The sequence below is a fragment of the Pogona vitticeps genome, chromosome 7, assembly GCF_051106095.1.
Source record: "Pogona vitticeps strain Pit_001003342236 chromosome 7, PviZW2.1, whole genome shotgun sequence".
Taxonomy (NCBI): Eukaryota; Metazoa; Chordata; class Lepidosauria; order Squamata; family Agamidae; genus Pogona; species Pogona vitticeps.
In genome coordinates, this window is record NC_135789.1 from 26772500 (window position 1) to 26791268 (window position 18769).

Consider the following 18769-nt stretch of genomic DNA (forward strand, 5'->3'; position numbering starts at 1 on the left):
GGACTTTGTTCAGCTGAAAATATTAAAACAAGACAAAGGTGGAGAGGAAAAGGGCCCTACTGGTGTTAAAACCTCACAATCTGCTGTTTCGGTCATGTCACGTGAAACTGAGAGAGTGTGCGGATAACTGGAAAGGCTTTTTAAAAATTGCAAATCATGAAACGGATGTTTCTTGTTACAATGACCCAGCATAACCCTATGTATCAGTGACCTCCGAAATGCCCCATCATGAGCAGCTCAGTTCTTGCAAAGGACCGTATTTTTCCATGTATAAGACTATACTTTTCTCTAAAATCTTTAGACTAAAAATTGAGGGTCGTCTTATCCACGGAAGTAAGCTGAGGAGAGAACAAAAACAAGTGGAGGGGAAAGCAGGGATCAAAGCTATCCTGCAGCGCTTTGATCCCTTTCCCCCTACACTTGCTAAGCCACACTTAGATTTCTTAATTTTGGATTAGAAAAGTGGGGGGGCGTCTTATACACAGAAAAATACAGTAAAACTTGTGGCTTCCTTGATGGAGTCTGTCCACCTCATATTTGATCTTCCTCTTTTCCTGCTGCCTTGAACTTTTCCCAGCATTACTGTCTTTTCTATTTCAAACGCACTGATCTTGCTCCTGGCCATCTTTTTTCCTTCTCCTGCTTTCACATCCATAAATAGTAACATGGAATGTAATAGTGCTGAGAAACCCTTCCTTGGTCTCTAGGAATACATCCTTGCGCTTGATAATCTTTCCTGGTTCCGTCATACCAATGGGGCTGGGCAAGAACGTTGGAGAATTCACAGCAGATAAAACCAGGTTAGTTGGACTCGGTACAATACAACTTCTTCTGTTCCTTTCCCCCACAAATAAGCTTGTTAAGTGTGCATCGCTCGAGAACAATAACTCAAAAACCTTTTTTTTTTCCAGAGCAAGGCAACATTTCCTTAATTTTTTTTTATTCAAAAAGGCCCTGATGGCAGGAATATAGTGTAAAAATCATTGGAAAAACTAAAAGGCATCGATACATATTGGAATATACACTTTTTACAAAAAAAATTACACATCATTAGCGGTGTTTTGTTTGTCTGAGGTTCTGATTCCGAAAGTGAGGTCTCAATAATTCATAGGTCCCGGGATTTGAACGTTGAGACCGCCGTAGTCCAACATGTACATGGGCCATTGCTAGGAAAAGAAAGAAAGAGAGAAGAGGGAAGGGAAATACATTAAAAATCCAAAGTAGAACACTGTTCCGTGGCGAGTCTAGAAGAGGGTTGCAAAGACCAGTCTGGTCTGCTTCCGTAGACAAACCAGTGCCTACACCCCATCTGGTTCTCGATCTCCACTGGAAATTGGGCATCAACCCTTGTGACATGTAACCTGAATCAGTAGGGAGGTGAGGATCTGGTGGGCTAGAGGCTGCTCCCTTTTTGCCTTTCTAACGGCTTCTTGATATGTAGACTGCTCTTCTTTGGCTCTCCTTCCTTCCCGCTTCTTCTCCAAGATTTTTTTCTCTCTCTCTTTCTCTGTCCTAGAAAGAGGCAGACGCACGTCTGGCTCCACAATAACTGAAAACACACCCACGCTCGTGGAGGCCATGCCCGGGGACTTATATAAAACCAGGGTGCCAACCTAACTAGCCCAAATGGCTGAGGGCCAAGTCAAGCTGCCTGGAGGCTAGTTAGAACTGTAATGAACCCAGACTTTTCCCAACCTACGGCTTCCGGCCATTCTTCTACCTGATCTCAAACGTCAGCGATCACATCGCAAGAAGACTCTGCCAGAACAGTGCAGTCACGTTAACAGAAGAGGCTTCGACCCCCTTATAAATCTGCATCTTTGAATGAGGACTACGCTATTGGCTAGAGTTTCTCTTCTGCACTATCATTACATGGATTTCCACTGAGTTTCCTTTCTCTAATTACCAACCTCCTCTTTATTTTCTTTCAGCAGTTGGAACCACAACACCAAACCAGTTTGCTCCCCGTTGGGTGTAAATACCTGATGTTCTCCTGTCGCCTCAGTCTGGTCCTGTTCTTTTCGAAGCGTCCTAATCCTCGTTTGGGTTGAGTGGGAGGCATGGCAATAGTTTATTAATCTCCATTTGGGCTGCGCTACCTCTGGCTGCGAGTGTTGCACATTTTAAAAATGGCCTGCACTTAGAAAACTAGCATGTCAAGGAAAGAAAGGTTGAGGCTTTCCCCTGACATGCTAGTTTTCTACCTGCAGGGAGTTGTGTTGATATAGGGTGGTAGTTCCCAACTGTGGGTTTCCAGATGTTCTTGAATTAAAACTCCCAGAAACTCGCTGTGCTGGCCAAGATTTCTGGGAGCTACAGTCCAAGAACATCCAGGGACCCAAGGTTGGTATCGGGGGACCATTCCACCAGGTAAGTCCCACATTTGCAAAATCTGAACGGCTCAGGTTGACCTCCTCAATCTCCCCCTCAAGTAGAAATTAAGACCGCCGTGGATATATTTACCACAAGTGAGATCTGATTGGTTGACGAAGTGGACTCCAGATTTGAGGAGGAAGAGGACGATGACGACGAAGAGGAAGAGACCGAATTCCCTTCTGAGATCCTCTTCCGCTTCCTTTTGGGGACTGCGACGTCGTTTTCTACGAGAATTGAATGGGAAAGGTCAGTACATACACGGGAGCAGCCTCTCACACCCATCACCCTTTCATTTCATTTATTTATTTATTAGATTTCTATCCCGCCCTTTTAGACAAAGTCTACTCCGTGCAACTCCACGAATATACGGTGAAGCTTAAATTCAATTCGCCCCTTCTGATTTTGCTGCACAGTTATGAAGTGCTGGTTGCATTCCTGCTTGTGTGCTTTTCCTGACTAGGGGCCCGACCAGGAACTCAACCAGCCCCTTCGTCCGGCAGTGACCATTCACCTCCGCAACTGACATGATCAACTGATTAAAAAAAATCATCACCCAGATTCTGGCCGGTGAAAAGACATCCTTTCCAACAGCTTATATTCTCATTTCCACCACTTCTCCGCTCGTTCCTCATGCTCACCTGGCTGTCTGGCCTCCGCCCCGGGATCCGCAAAAGGCCTGCGTTGGGAAAAGAAATACACAAATGGAAAAGGATTTAGAGAGAAAACATTTGTGATGACGGTACAAATGAATACGTCTCAAGTTGAAATGGGCCGCTACTGAACATACAAGCAGCGTGCCCAAGTGAAAAAAGAAGCTGGAAATCTATGCTGGAAAAAAAAAATCCAAAATTCTACAAACTCAGAGAACCAACAGACTTCTACTGCAGGGAGAGGTGGCCCTCAAGATGCGGCTGGACTACAGTTCCCATTATCCTTGAACTAAAGAGCCTTCTTGCCTCACAGCTAGTGTGCTGCGGTTTAGAGCGAAGAGTTTCTCTCTGGGATTTGAGATCAGGCGCTGAGCCATGGAACTGATTGCGTCCCCCTCAACCACTTATTCAAAATCTAACCTATTTTTTCATGTTGGGAGAAATGGAAATTCTGGTTTCAGGGTGTGTTTTTTTTATGGGAGATATGATGGCACTCTCGAAATACTTGAAAGGTAGTCCTACAGAAGAAGGGCAGGATCTGTTCTCGATCACCGCAGAGTGCAGGACACGCAACAAGGGACTCAAGCTACAGGAAGCCAGACTTCAGCTGAAGATCAGGAAAAACTTCCTGACTGTTAGAGCAGTACAACGATGGGACCCACGACCTTGGGAAGTGGTGAGCGCTCCAGTGTTGGAGGCCTTCAAGAGAAAGCCCGACAGCCATCTTTCAGACCTACTTTGGATTTATGCCTCGAGCAGAGGGTTGGGCTCCATGGCCTTAGAACCCCCTTCCAACTCCTTTATTTTGTGATTCCCGATTGGGGTGGGGGGAAAAATCTCTGTGCGGGGTGGGACAGGAAAAGAGGGAGGTGGGGAGAAAGTGGGCCCCGAGCTTACTGGAACTGGCTCGTCACCGCCATCTGGATACGGTCCCGTGCTTTGAGGATCTTCTCCAGCCGGTGGATGTCGTAGGTGTTCGGATTCCGGAACGGGATGTCGTCCGGCAGGCCGGTCACTTCGATGGAGTCCGGAGTGTCTCGGATCAACTTGTATGGCACCAGGACAGGCCGGTTGAGGCCCAGCGCTTCCCCTGAAATGACATTAAAAAGTCTAGGAGGGACCCAGCATTGCTAGCGGTGCAAAAAAAAAAATAGTGGGAAACAGATGTGACGGACATCCATCCATCCATGTGTGTTCTCAATTTGACCATTTGTTGCTAAAACGTACGGTGCATGCTCATCATAAAATCAGAACCTGACCCTCTCAATATTTCATTTAAGAGCAGCTCCCTGGGATTCATCCTCAGAATAACCATCAATCCACTGAGTAACCGGTTCCTTATATTCTTTCTCCCTAGCAAAGGAGGAATATGAATTTCCAAGAAATTTCCAAGGGGATGTGTTTTGGGTGTGTGTGTGGGGTGGCAGTTAAAGTATCAGACCCAAATCGCTTGTATATTTTACCTGCAAGCTCCTACGGCCAATAACTTGAGCATTAGAACAAGATTTTAGAATGTTTCAGGGGTGGAAAGGGAGAGAGAAAAAATAAGATACAGACACTGGGTCAGCTGCCCAGCGATGGTGAGCGGATGAAAAGTTTTAGGATACCAATTCACATTCATTTGCTGTTATGTGCTATCAAGTCGTTGGCTTATGGTGACCCTATAAATGACTGATCTTCAAAATGTCCTGTCCTCAACAGTCCTGCTCAGCTCTTGCAGACTCAAGCCTGTGGCTTCCTTTAGGGAGTCACACCATCTCGTTTTAGGTCTTCCTCCTTTCCTGCTGCCTTCCCCCCTTTCTCTTCATTACGGTCTTTTCCAGAGCATCCTCCCTTCTCAGGATGCACCCCAAAGTAGTACAGCCCCCATTTCAACATTGTTACCTACAGAGACAGATCAGGCTTAGTTTGATCTAGGACCCACTGGTTCATATTCTTGGCCATCAAGAGTATCCACAAAGGGGCTTTCAGAATACACATTAAAAGTTCAAATAAAAATGCATCCCCTAATCCTGTACCGATCTAGTTAAAAGCTCTTCCCATAGCAAGTGAGATTTGTTGCTAAAAACGGGCCGAATAAAGAGCTGTTCCAAAAAACAGCCTTTACTTCCTCCAGTAGAGAGTTCAAGATGCTTGGCGTGGCCACCGAGAAGGCTTCCTACTAAGTGGGCGGAGCTTTGCTTTTTTTTGCTCATACGTGGGAGATAAGTCACTAGTCCTCAGTCCGACAGGGAGGGAGGCACACAGAGAAAACTCACCATATTTTTCATTGAACAGTTCTTTCACTTGTTCTCGGAGAATCACCTTCTCGCCCAACCGGTTGGCATCGTCCTCATCTGTACAGGAAGAAAATAATAATAATAACAGCGCCACAAAAACAAACAGCCTTTTCTTCGTTCCCCCCCCCCCCCGACTAGAAAGCTGGTTCACACAAACAAAATCCAGAGGCAGGGGTCACCTGAGAAGGGACATTCCCAGGTAGCCTTCAAGAGTCAACACAAAGAAGGTCATCTCTTTCACCTTGAACGAGCTGTCTAATAGGGTGAGAATTCTAGTTAGTATTTGAATGGAAGTGTCAGACAGGGCTAGGAAAGGATCAGCAAAGATCACCAGATAGGGCCAGGGCAGGATCTTGCTTGAAACCCTGGAGAGTCATCGCTGGATGGACCAAAGATCTGAATCATTATAAGGCAACTTACTTCCTACGCTACTTAGGAATTCCAGGACGGCTTTTTTCCAGTCAATATAAACATCCCCTAGGAGCACCATCTTTCTCTGAATGTCAGAATGTTAGACTCGGACCACCGAGTCCTGGGTTCAAATCTTCATTTGGCCATAAATCTTCCTGAGTGACCTCTGTCAGCCCCTGTGGTGGCTGCAAGAATAAAGCGGGAGGCTGATTCATGGATGTCACTATTGACTCCCAGGGATCAGTGGCTCCAGGGATAGAAAAAGGAGGGCAGAATTAATCCCACCCCCCACCCCCCCAATGATAGTTAGAATAGCTAGTTGGGTCATTGTATAAAGATGGAGAAAGGCTGCATCAGGAGATCTTGAGCCTCGTTCTGCCTACTTTATTCCACAAGGATCAAACAGCATAATCTGCAGGAAATCCACAAACAGATTGTGGGATGCATTTAAGCTCTCTTCCGACAGGGGCAAGATAAATTTCAGGGATGTTCATGGATGCAGGAAGAGCCGTGCTCACTCAAGAGTCCGACGCACCGTTCCTAGGAAGGACTAACCAGAGACTCGCGGAAAGCCCGCTAACAAGACATACCCTCTTCGTCCCCGAGGAACTGATCCATGAAGGTAGACTGCCTCTGATCCTGGAAGTGATCCTAATCATTCTGGATTCATTGCCATGGATGGCTATAGCCTCAAAGCCGTCAGCGGGGGGGGGGGGGGAGCCACCACGGCATCCTTGGGCGGTGAGTTCCGCAGGTGAAGAGGCTGTGTTTACTAGATGTGATGAAGGAGGATCTAGCCACCCGCTCACTCCCTCCATCACTCAACCCATGGAGGGTACTTTTGTGAAGAGAAAAGACTCTATCTCAAAGGTGAGCAACTGTGGCCCTCCAGATGTTTTGACCCTATCTGTTCCCTCAGGCCTAGACAAGAGGGCCAAAGATGAGAAATCATGGAAGGGAATAGTGGGGAAAAGTCTGGAGGGTCGAATGTCAATCTGTTTTGAGGGCGGCGAAAGCAAGACGAGGGTTCCCCCACCTCTTCCTCTTCATGTGTTCAGTATTAATAATGTTTGAAGACAGCTCTCATACTATTTATCTCGTCCAGTCTTTAGCTTTGTGCAATCTATTGCTACGATTTCCTACCACAAGATGGCAGCCCAACTTCTCTCTACATAATGGCCAAGATCAGGGGATTTGGGGGCTTGTCGTCCAAAATTAATTCATGGGTCTGCAATCCCCTAAAGTTCACCTTGAGCAAAATCCTGTTGTGTCGAGCACACCTGCCTGAGAGTGATGATGTTACTGGCAGTTTGCCTATAAATCAAGAATCCCCGCTTCTGTCCTGGGGCTCAGCCAACTCTTGTGCAATGAGACCCACAGTGGGTGAGCCATGTGAGCTCTGGGATCCAAACAGGAGGTCTTTAACTATGAGCTATAGCCCCCTGTTGGTGACATCTCACCTTTATTTTAATCTAATCCATGCAACAGGGCTTTTAATACAGAAATGAATCAGTCACAGTTCAGGCACCCAAATACTTCTTCTTCTTTTTTTTTTTTTTGGTTATACCTAGTCCAAAACGCTCACTTTTCCAAACTCTGGTCACTGATTCCATTGTCAACCTTGCTTTATGTTCCACTGAAATCTGCAGCATTAAGGCCATGAGATCGAATCCTACCCTCTGGGCAGGAAAGAACAGTTTCTAATCTCTTCAGTCTATGCTGCTAACCCAGATTGAGGCACACACACTCCAAGAGGCTGTCGGCCATGCAGAAAGGCAGGGGGACCAAATCAAGGCAAATGGCAGTCTAGAGATACCGGACGTTCGGATTGGGAAAAAATGCTCCAGTCCAATTAAAATACTTTGCGTTGCTTAAAATAAAAAAAAGAATCTTTGCCAGATCTCATATGTAACATGGAGTTCAATCTTTCCTGACATGTTATCCAGATCTGATGCAGTATAAAGAACTCCCAAGTTAAACTGTATTGCTTTTAACTTGGATTGGCTACAGGCTTTTCATCCCAATAACTATGTATGTGTTTATCTATGCTGTTGTGTTACCCTGCCTGAGGGCGATAATGTTACTGGCAGCATCAGATTGAGAGAGTGATCAAAGAGTTCCTGCTTCAGTCCTGGGGCTCACCCTGCTCTTGTGCAATGAGACCAACTGTAAGCAAGTCATGCGAGCTCCAGAATCCAAAAAAGGAACTCTTTAATTGCCACCAATCTCCCAAGGTTTACAGCATCCTTCTCCCTGACGTCTATAGTATCCTTTGAGGATGTGGGGCTGAAAACATGGGTAGAACAGGAAGACATTATGAGAGGATCATGGAACGGTCTGGGGCTCAGTTTCCCTTCCCCTCTGCCATGCCTTTTACAGTGTATGCTCAGTTTGACAAAAACGTTCACATAGATGGTAGCAGACAAAGAAAGGAAACCCTTCTTTTTAACAGCGTTGGGCAACGCAAAGCGCCGTTATAGCCAACTTCGAAGGGGTAGCTGTGTCAGTCCATTTTAGCAAAACGAAGCAACCTCTGGCAACATTCGTGGATCGCAATCCACTTCCCTCTGATGCCCACCGGCAAGAAGGAGATTGTGACCCACAAACACTGAGACTAAAAGCAATCTCTCAGTCTAGGTGGGTGAATTGTAGGGGTCTCCAGGGGAGTATCTGGGGGCTAAAACTCCCAGAATGCTAGGAGATAGAGATAGATAGATAGATAGATAGATAGATAGATAGATAGATAGATAGATAGATAGAGAGAGAGAGAGAGAGAGAGAGAGAGAGAGAGAGAGAGAGAGAGAGAGAGAGAGAGAGAGAGAGAGAGAGAGACCCACCCACCCCCACCCCTATTTCTGGCTCATAGCTGTAATTGTAAAGGGGAAGCCAGTTTCTCATCACATGTCAGCTGAATTTGCTCACAGACATCCACGTGATCAGAAATCAGAAGACTAGAGTCAAATTGCACCAGAATGTTTGCCATCATCATCATCATCACCACCTCACTAAATTGTTGCTGTTGTTATCAAATCAAAACTACCAGGCACAGTCAATCAAAATTATAAAAAAATTCTAAAATTATTATTATTATTATTAAAAAAAACACCAGGCACAGTCAAAATTATAAAAACATTGACTGGCATTACATAACAGGTACAAGTTTTAACCAAAAACCTAACTATCTGTTAAATTATTATTGTTATTATTGTTATTGTTATTGTTATTGTTATTGTTATTGTTATTGTTATTGTTATTGTTGTTGTTGTTATTATTATTATTATTATTAGGATTCCAATTAAGTACCTTGATCCTCCCTTTTTTTGTTTCCTCACATAGGTATCATTATTGTCGTCAGAGCTTTGGGACAATTACTTTTTGGATTGGAATTATATGAATTCCCTTGAATATTAATAATCTTAGGTTTTAGATCTGCAGAGCTGGAAGGGACACCCCATGGATCCATAGAGTCCAGCCGCGGTCAAGGAGGCACAAGCAGGGAATCGAACTCCCCAACCTTGGGCTCCCCAGCCGGAGACCTCAATTCCTGAGCTTTTCAACACTGGAGCCAGTCAATAAAAGGCATCTTCCCCCGTTGGTCTCCAAACAAAGTCCATCCTGTTTAAACCCAACTACAGTAGTTACTTTGGCAGCAGTGATTAATTAAATAAATAAACTAACTAACTCACAGAGAGCCTCTTCATTTTCCTTGATGTAAACCCCCCAAAATAACTAAGTAAGCATCTGCTGTCCTTTGTGAGACCCTAAACCAGTAGCGGCCTCCTGACCAGTTACTGAACTAGCACAGTCCTCCCACAGTCTTCCAGCCACACATCCCTGACTGGTGACAACAGCAGGGAAGAGTCGTCCGCCATTTTGAATCCCCTCCACAATGCACCAGAGCTGCTGCCAGTGGCATCATGGCCCCGGGGACGTTGTGGGCACATCGAAGGGCAGACCGTGCGCCACACGGAGTCACTCAAGAGACACATGGGGGGGGAGGGAGGATCTGGAGACTCGGGAGAGGGAACACCGGCCCGTCCAACGTATCCCACTCCAACTTGACTTACAACAACCGTAAGGTAAATGAGATATTTCAGGTAGGGTTTGTTACGCTGTTGAGTTCCACTAGCCAGTTTTTGAGACCAAGCAAGGATTTGAAACCAGGTTTCTGAGCCTGACGCTCTAAGCCACGACCCACCACGCTGGGTGTCCCCTAGTCTACTTGATGGGGCCATAAGCAACTAGGATTCAAAAGAGGAAAGAGCCAGACGCGCCACTTCAGATTCCATGGGAGAGACCCGTGTGGGTCTCAAGATCTTCCTGGAAGGTTGGGGGTGATGGGACTTGTGGTCCAAGAAAGCCACAACAACAACAGCACCCCAATTCACGTGGATGATACACCATCGGGGCAGCAGCTGGAAGGGGAAACGGGAGAAGAATACCCACAAGCCCTTCGCTCAAAGTCACTGCATCAGTCCTTAGCTTGATTATCACAGCGATTTTAAGAGATCTGCTTATAAACACAGCACACTTTTCTTGTCTGCTACCACCTATGGCGTATATTTTTCCCCCTGAGCGAACGTACCGTTTAAGGCGGCGTAAACTTTTTCCAGAGTGGATATCCGTCTAGGGGCTACGTTGGAGGAGGAGAGAAAAAGAGAAAGAGAGACGTGTAAGCGAACAAGCGAGTGAGCGGGGCGGGGGGGTTGTGTTCTACACCGAAGCACTGAAAAATTAAAGTGCCGGGAAAATGCCAGTTCTGGTTTTTTGAAAAGATCTAGATCGGAACTAAGCAACCAAGCGGGAGACGTGATCGTTTTTAAGCCTGTTCAACAGTGGTAAACGTGTTTCTGTCCTACACATCGGCCTGGGAGTTATTTCTGATAACTCCTTAGTTTTGTAGTTTATTTGCAATGAATTCCTTTTTTGCAATAAAGGAACCGCTCAATTACTTGATCACTGTAGTGGAACAAAGGATACTGCCACTCCCTTTGTGGTGTAACTGTAACTTCTTAGTTCCTTTTATAATTACAGGTGGCATGTGGCCTCTCTATTCAGGAGATGCTCTATGACAAGTTACTTGTAGCATTCTTATACTTATTTCAGAGCCTCGGAAGTAACAATTCCAGTTACTTTTAAATAACAGGCAAGGATGGAGTTACTTTAAAAAATATTTATCTGTAATGGTCATTAAATAGCATCTGGGGTCTTAGAACGGTAGCAGGAACTAATTACTTTTAGAATGTAACTTCTCAAGTTTTGGTCACCGCAGCTTCCAACTTTCCAATTAAACTGGCCATCTAATTAGAACCAGGATCTCCCTTTATATTTAACGGAATGACTAATGATCGTGTGATTGCACCACGGGACAGATGCATCAACACTTGGAAAATTTACTTCTTGTTATGCTGTTGAGGATTATTTAACCATAAGGGGTGTGAGCGATCCTGACGAACAAGAAAACCGGAACCTCGCAGCTCCTTCCTCTTACATCCCTTAAAAGTAGCAAGGGGTGGTTCTGACGTAATATTGTAATCATGGGCTCAAGCTACAGGAAGCCAGATTTCGGCTGAATGTCAGGGAAAACTTCTCAACTGTTAGAGCAGTACGACAATGGAATCCATGACCTCGGAAGGGGGTGAGCGCTCCAACACTGGAGGCATTCAAGAGACAACTGGACACCCATCTGCCAGGTATGCTTTGACTCGAATTCCTGCATTGAGCAGGAGATAGGACTCAATAGCTTTATAGGCACCTCCCAGCTCAATTATTCTATGATTCTATGGTGATCAATGGTGCACCACAGGGCTGGCTGGGTCCCCTATGGTCTCCAGACCTTGCTAGGTGACAACTCCCATCATCCACAGCCTTGCTGGTGGGGGCTGATGAGAGTAAGCATCTCCTAGGATCAAAATTAGAAGCAGCCGTTGTTTCCCAAGGTCTCAGATGAGGTTTTTTTTTACTCAATTTAGGAACTTGAGACCACAGAATCATAACGAGGAAGGAAACCCCAAAGGCCATCTAGTCCAAATCACCTTCCAGCGCAGGAAATCATCATCTTATGCACTCCAGGCAACATCCATCCAACTTCTCCTTAGAACTGGAATCTACCTTCTTCCAAGCTAATCAAAAGAACAGCTCTTACTGTCCTCCAGAATCTCCTGCCTTTTAATCGGAATTTTATTTAGAAAGGCCAGCATCCAGACCCCAAGAACTTAACACAGAACGCCTGCTCTGGGTACGATCCTTCACACATTTCTCTTAACTTTCTCTCCAGCTTGATTCGGCAGCTTCCACTCAGGCTGTGTACTGGATTTGGCCAACCTGGCTAGGTTCGGGAGCCCTTTTGAAAGTCCCAAACCAAGCCTAATAGCCAGATTCGGTTCCAGGGCAAAGCGGAGTGGTTTTATAAACGGATTCCAATCGGAAGCAAGAATCGAACTGGCCATACAGATATATGGTCTATATGGTTTGGATTGCCAACTGGTGGAACAGCCTGCCTATGGAATGGCAGGGAGGAAATCTTTGGTTTGTTCCGTGCACAGCACAACGGATGGCTTTCTGTTGGCCAAAAGAGCAAGGATTCCTTCCTCGCTGGACTTTTGCACAATGGAATGAATGAAAAAAAAGACAGATATATGATGGCTGTGGCAACAGGGGCTCTGGCTGAAGATGTGGGGACAGTATGGAAGGAACCCGACAGGAAGTCGCTGGGTATCTTTAAGAATCAATTAAAGACATGGATGTTTCGGCAGGCCTTCCCATCAGATAATTCCTGACGCCCTCTCTTTCCTCTCTTACTGTTTCTTCTGCCTTGTGTAATGCTTTTGCTATTTAGAATTGTTTATATATATATTTTTATTGTATCATTTTATGATTGTTAGCCGCCTAGAGTGGTCCTGACCCGACCAGATAGGCGGGAGATAAATAAAATTAAATAAATAAATAAGTCTGGAAAAGTTTGGGGTCTCGGTGGAGCCAAAAAGCAATGATCACTTAAGACTCAGAGTCACATACATTCGCGCTGACATGGAGTGGCTCTTCACTTTTCCTCGTGTATTATTTTTTACTTTTGAAGATCTCGCTCTGAGCCCGTGAGCCTTGGCGTGCCATGATTTTGAGAGTTTCATATTGGGTAAAATCTCCGGGAGATTCTAACACACACCCCCTTTCCACAGGCACACCGTGATTTTGCTACTTTATTTTTCCTTTGGATTTTCTGGATCCGTTATCCCGCACATCTCCTTTCAGGAACCTGTTCCTTGGGATACGTAGCTATGTAACTTTCTTTCTCAATCTTTTAAGCCAAAAAGTTGGGACACAGTGAGCTTCCACCAGAAGGCTGGTGGCAGGTTAGGGGCAAATACAGTGTTGTTTTGCTTTGCACTTTTAATCTCATCACCGCATTGTCCTGTGTTAGAAATTCATCGATTTTCATTTGATTTAGAGCACTGTCATTTTACGAATCCTATTCCCAGTTTATCTGCTGTGACTTAAATAAACCTTCAAAATAATTGCACCTGTGGATAGCCTCAAATCATCTCTGATTACACCTTTCGCTCCATGGGGCAAATCCAAGGACCTCATTTTCAAGTGGCACTTTTACCGTCGCCTGCCACCGGATTTATCTCCAGTTTGTTTTGCTTTCTCACTTCCAAGGGAAGAGCCCGGAGACTGAAATACGGCTCCGATTATTATGGCCAGACCAGACAAACATACAGAAGCCCAGGTATTCTTGAAATACTGTTTTGTTTTAATTGTGCATCAGTTCTAATCTGATTTGGAAGGCACGCTCATTCGAAAAAGGGGGATACCTCTAATCAACAAGGTAAAGGTAAAGTAAAGGTTCCCCTTGACAATTTTTGTCCAGTCATGTTTGACTCTAGGGGGCGGTGCTCATCCCCGTTTCCAAGCCATAGAGCCAGCGTTTTGTCCCAAGACAATCTTCCGTGGTCACATGGCCAGTGCGACTTAGACACGGAACGCTGTTACCTTCCCACCAAAGTGGTCCCTATTGATCTACTTGCATTTACATGCTTTCGAACCGCTAGGTTGGCGGGAGCTGGGACAAGCGACGGGTGCTCACTCTGTCGCGTGGATTCGATCTTACAACTGCTTGGTCTTCTGACCCTGCAGCACAGGCTTCTGCGGTTTAGCCCGCAGCGCCACCACGTCCCTATAATCAACAACAAAGGAATAAAAACAGTAATCTTAAGAAGCCTCTGGGTTTTTTTTTCTTTTTTAGGTTTGTACATGTAACTAAATACTATTTTTATTTCCTTAGTTAGCTCACCTACGTGAATGTCTCAGAGGTCATTTGGAGAAGAGGGCACTCTTGATGCTAAAGGCATATAGGAATTGTGAAACACGGCTGTGTTTAATTAAAGATTATTGCCCAACCTAGTTTATTAATTGCAGAACAGAAAATGACTTGGTGGCAGGAAAGCAGCACCAGGGGAACAGAACGAAAAGGGCTGCGGTGCATGTTCATTTGTGGCTACTAAATTAATACACAGAACAGACCTTTTCCACTCAACGGCTGGTGCTCAAGAACAATCCGAAATAAATAAAACTGTTCAGGACAGAAGCTGGAATCATGACAGTGGCCTCACCCTCCCTCAGGGTCAGAGGAGGAGGTGTCCCCCAAAGAACCATGGAGTAGTGGAACCAGGGCTCGGAGGGTCAGAACCCCAGGATTTTCTGAGGAGCCAGGACTATGACACCCTCCACTACTCCCACTTCTTATTTCTTTATGAACTTAGCCACAATCCTCTCCATCACTGGGAGAGAAATAGAACAGCATACGGTTGCCATCTATCTTGGGTGCAATGCAACGTATTTGACAGCAGTTTGCTCTTGGATGGGCAATGAAGAGCCATTAACTTTACGAAACACCTGCTCCACATAAATTCATATGGGTCAATCCAGTGGGTGTTCTCTTGGACTCTCCTAGCATGTGCGTATACACGTTGTCACAATGTATTTCCAAATTTACCAGTACACCCCTGCTAGAGACACAGAAGAAAGAGCTGTGATCTCAAGTCAGTGATCCCTGGCCCATCGAAATAGTGCCGGGAGTCTAATAAATGCCTTTCTCTAAGCTCAGGAAGCCCGATGCTTCTTGCATGACTAGGATGGTCCAAGGGAAGACTGGAGAGAGGTACTTATAGGCTTCAGAGCACTCAGCCTTTCCTGGGGCATCTTATTGGCTCTGAACGATCATCTGTGCAGCACCTCCACGCAACGTAAGACAGCAGAGAACATCCGAGAAACCCCTTTTAGCAGACACCGTGACCACGTGCCTCCAAGAGCCACCACCGAACGAGTAAAAGCCATTTCCAAAACAGCACCACGCGCCACGTGAGGGCTGCCACGGCCAAGGGCACTTACCAGGTTTAGGGATGAGTCCCTGGAACGGTCTGGGAAAAAGAGCAGAACACGGTATTGATCACGGAGTTGAAGCAGAAGACGGACACTGCCTGACGGTCTTGCACGTTGCAGGTCTGGCTGCTTAGTTCAAAAAGACCCACTGAAGTCCTGCACTCAGAGGTTGGGGCTGCATGACCCAGTTATCCCAGTCTGATGTCACCTGAACTACCATGGTGCCATTCTAAAGAGCCCTGAGTTTCTTAACGAGTGATTACCATATTTTCCGTGTATAAGATGCCCCCCATGTATAAGACCCCCCCCCACTTTTCTAACTCAAAATTAAGGAATCTAAGTGGGGCTTAGCAAGTGTAGGGGGGAAAGGGATCAAAGCGCTGCAGAATCGCTTTGATCCCTGCTTTCCCCTCCACTTGTGTTTGTTCTCTCCTCAGCTTACTTCTGATCCCGCGGATACAGAGGTCCTACTGTAATATGGATACCCCAAAAGCTAGAAATGTACTGTTTTGTGGTTTCTGGACTACGAACACCCAGAATTTTCCAGGCAGCCATGGGAATTCTGTGCAATCTAAAAGCCACACCGATCTGCACACCGCTAAGCGCGCCCTGCAAAAGATCCCTCCGGGGAATACCTTGTTACCGTGAACTTGATCTTGTCCGCCACGGCTAATATCCTCTCCAGATTCTGGGAGCCGAAGGTGCAGGGTTTCCGGAAAGGGATTCCTGGCGGCAACCCTTCTATAATCACTGAGCCGGGATTGCTTTTGATCCGTTTGTATGGTACTTGGACCGGGTATTTGATCCCCAGGGCCTCGCCTGAAATGAGAGCAGCAGTATGGCACAATGGTTAGTGGGTTGGTGTTCTGATGGTGTTCCTCCCACGAAGGAGGCCCAGCTCCGAGGGGACGGGCAAAGCTCCGGTGGGCTTTTAGGGATTTGCCACACGTTCATAGCTCAACGTTCCGCTTCACCCCTCAAATGTCTTTGAGGTAAGGGAGAAAAATTGGAGAACACGGCTTCTAACTGGAGAATCAGTAGCTGCGATGCCTTATCCCAACAGTTGTCTCAGATACGGCAGCGAGATTTTTTTTTAAAGTTAGAAATTAAATTTTATGCGCAAAAATATACAGTCTTACAAAAGCAACAACACAATCAACCGGATTACGCACAACTAGGGTAATAATATTCCATGCTTTAAAAACTATAGAGAGGGAAAAAAGCTAAATGTTTCCTTTTCCAATAGGTGGTTCATTAATACGAACCCACACAGGTCTCCTTCTTCCCTCAGTTTTTATTTCCAGTTGCCAGAGAACATTTGTAATTGTACAGCCATAATTAAATAGGCAGCTGGATTTGATGAACAACCGTCTGCCCACGTTAAAGCTTGAAAATGGGAAAAGCATAGGAAGCCATTCTTTCAAGCTTTTCTGAGAGGCACCCTGCACGGAGAATAACAGGCCGGGGTACTATAATACCCATAATGCTTTGCAGTGTGAACAGAGCTTAGCTTATCCCAATGACGACTTTCGTCATCATAAAGCCGCACAGCTCAGAAATGGAGTGGTTTTTTCTTATTTATTCAGCGCCTGTACGTTATTTCAAACATCTAACAGGCCCCCTTTTTTTTTAAAGGGGCTGAAAGCCTCCGAAATTTTGGTTGGGCCAATCCCAAATGTAGAAATCCAAAATGTATTAAAAGTCTCGTCCCCAGCAGGGTAGAGTTCGCAGGAAAAGTGGGTCCAAAACTGTCAGAGCCATGGACAGCTCCGAGTGTGGAAGAGATGGAAACACCCAAGATGAAGAGATAATAATAACCGTGAAGTATATATAATAATGGGACCAAGCTAGAGGAAGTCATATTTAGGGTGAAGATCAGGAAAAACGTCCTAACTGTTAGAGCAGTACAACAACGGAACCCATGACCTCAGGAGGTGGTGAGCGCTCTGATGTGTTCAAGAGAAAATTGGACAACCCTCTGTCAGATCTGCTTTGATTTGGGTTCCTGCCTTGAGCGAGGGGTTGGACTGGATGGCCTTTGAGGCCCTTTCCAACCTCCATTCTTCTATGATTCTAAAGTTTGGTTTGGCACGCACTGCCAGCTTAAATAAAACATAAATCCCCTTCTCTACTACATGAAACAAAATGGATTCCCTCCTCAACTTTCCGGTTGGAACAACCCACAGTTCCCTAGGGTGTCGTAACGGAACAAATGATGGTTTATCTTCCTGAAACAAAGGCAGCTTAAGAACAAAGAAAAGTCACACCACCTTAAAAACTGGAGAACATGTTTGCTTCTGTTCACACCGTGGTCTCCCATCCTCGCGCTAAACAGGCCTGACCCTGCTTAGCTTCCAAAATCAAACAAAACCAGTGTTTTCAGCGTGAAATTGTGGTCTTTTCTTTAGTTACTCACCATACTTCTTATTGAACAGGTCCTGAACCTGTTCCCTTAGCGTGTTTGCAATATCTATTCTCGAAAGCCGGGTATCATAGTTTTCTGTGGAGAAAGAAACAGCAGGAGTCAGACCTCGTGTGCAGTACCGTGCGTTGAGAGGCACTTTTCAAATATCTGAGATCTAGTCATACAGAGGAGGGGCAGGATCTGTTCTTGATCATCCCAGAGTGCAGGACATGTAATAATGGGCTCAAGTTATACGAAGCCAGATTTAGGCTGAATTTCAGGAAAAAATGTCTTAACTGTTAAAGCAGTACGACAATGGAACCGACCGACCCCTGCTCTATTTTACGGAAATGTAAAAGCACTCCGCCACGTTGTAACAGTACACAAGAAGGGAAATGCTAGCTACTGATAGACTCAACTCCGGTATGGCGGATTCTTTCCAGCTTTTCCGCTGTGGAAAGCAGTCTTGGCACCAGAGTGGTGGGTGTTTATGTTTTCAAACTTACGAAAACGCATACACCCACACCTCTAACGGCTATGGTGTTTACAACTGTTGGGGATGCTGTAGGGTTTACTCTCAAGTGAATGCATGTAGGAGCGTGGCCACGATCCTACATACATTCACTTAAGAGTAAGCTCTACAGTACCCAATAATTCCCTTTCGGAATAGCTAGAGCATCATCTGAACAGTCTACCAGACTGTGCGTGATCGTCGAAGAAGGAGGAAGGAAAAAAGAACTGTGGGCAAGCATCCTGCGCAAAGCCAGCTCAACGATGGGGTGAAATGTCCCAAGACTCACCTTGAAATCCTGGTCTTTTTAAAGACTCCTCCACAAGACGCTCACCGGGGTCTCTCTCGTCAGCTGTCAACACACAAAGCCACATCCTTATTTCATTGTCATTTCATTGTCTGTTTCCATCGTCCTTAATCTATTTCTAAATAATAATAACAACAGCAGGATAGAGCTATTTGTCCTTCTAAACCCCCCACACACACCCTTATGTGCTGAACAACCTTCTTTCCTGAACACACCAGCTCATTTTTAAATCTTTACTTAGTCAGGACCAACTTATTCTGTTTGTATTCTAAGATCAGGAGAAACTGCCACATCTACTTTTTGATACACCCTCGAGCATAATAGCCCGACTGCTGAATAAGCCGCCAGTTTTCTGCTCCAAGGCGATTCCGGTCTAAAAGCAGTCAACGGAGGAGACAATAACAGAAAAACATTGGGAGAAATCTCCTCCTGTGTTAAAACTTCTCAAGA

At 45.5% G+C, this 18769-nt stretch overlaps 1 protein-coding gene across 4 annotated transcripts in view; it reads right to left on the reverse strand.

Moving 5' to 3' along the window:
- Positions 1-923: 923 nt before the first annotated feature.
- GTF2IRD1 (GTF2I repeat domain containing 1) overlaps positions 924-18769 on the reverse strand; it is a 74438-nt gene continuing 56592 nt past the window's right edge. For 3 of the 4 annotated variants that reach the window (XM_072978440.2, XM_072978441.2, XM_078378912.1), the window contains 10 exons: positions 18302-18364; positions 17514-17597; positions 15733-15916; positions 15107-15135; positions 10302-10349; positions 5285-5362; positions 3924-4116; positions 3015-3052; positions 2464-2600; positions 924-1166 (listed from right to left, as the gene is read on the reverse strand). In XM_072978440.2, coding sequence (XP_072834541.2) covers positions 1098-1166; positions 2464-2600; positions 3015-3052; positions 3924-4116; positions 5285-5362; positions 10302-10349; positions 15107-15135; positions 15733-15916; positions 17514-17597; positions 18302-18364 — 923 coding nt within the window. In that variant the 3' untranslated portion in view covers positions 924-1097. The remainder of the gene's footprint in view (positions 1167-2463; positions 2601-3014; positions 3053-3923; positions 4117-5284; positions 5363-10301; positions 10350-15106; positions 15136-15732; positions 15917-17513; positions 17598-18301; positions 18365-18769) is intronic. The other variant, XM_072978442.2, reaches the window with a different exon arrangement.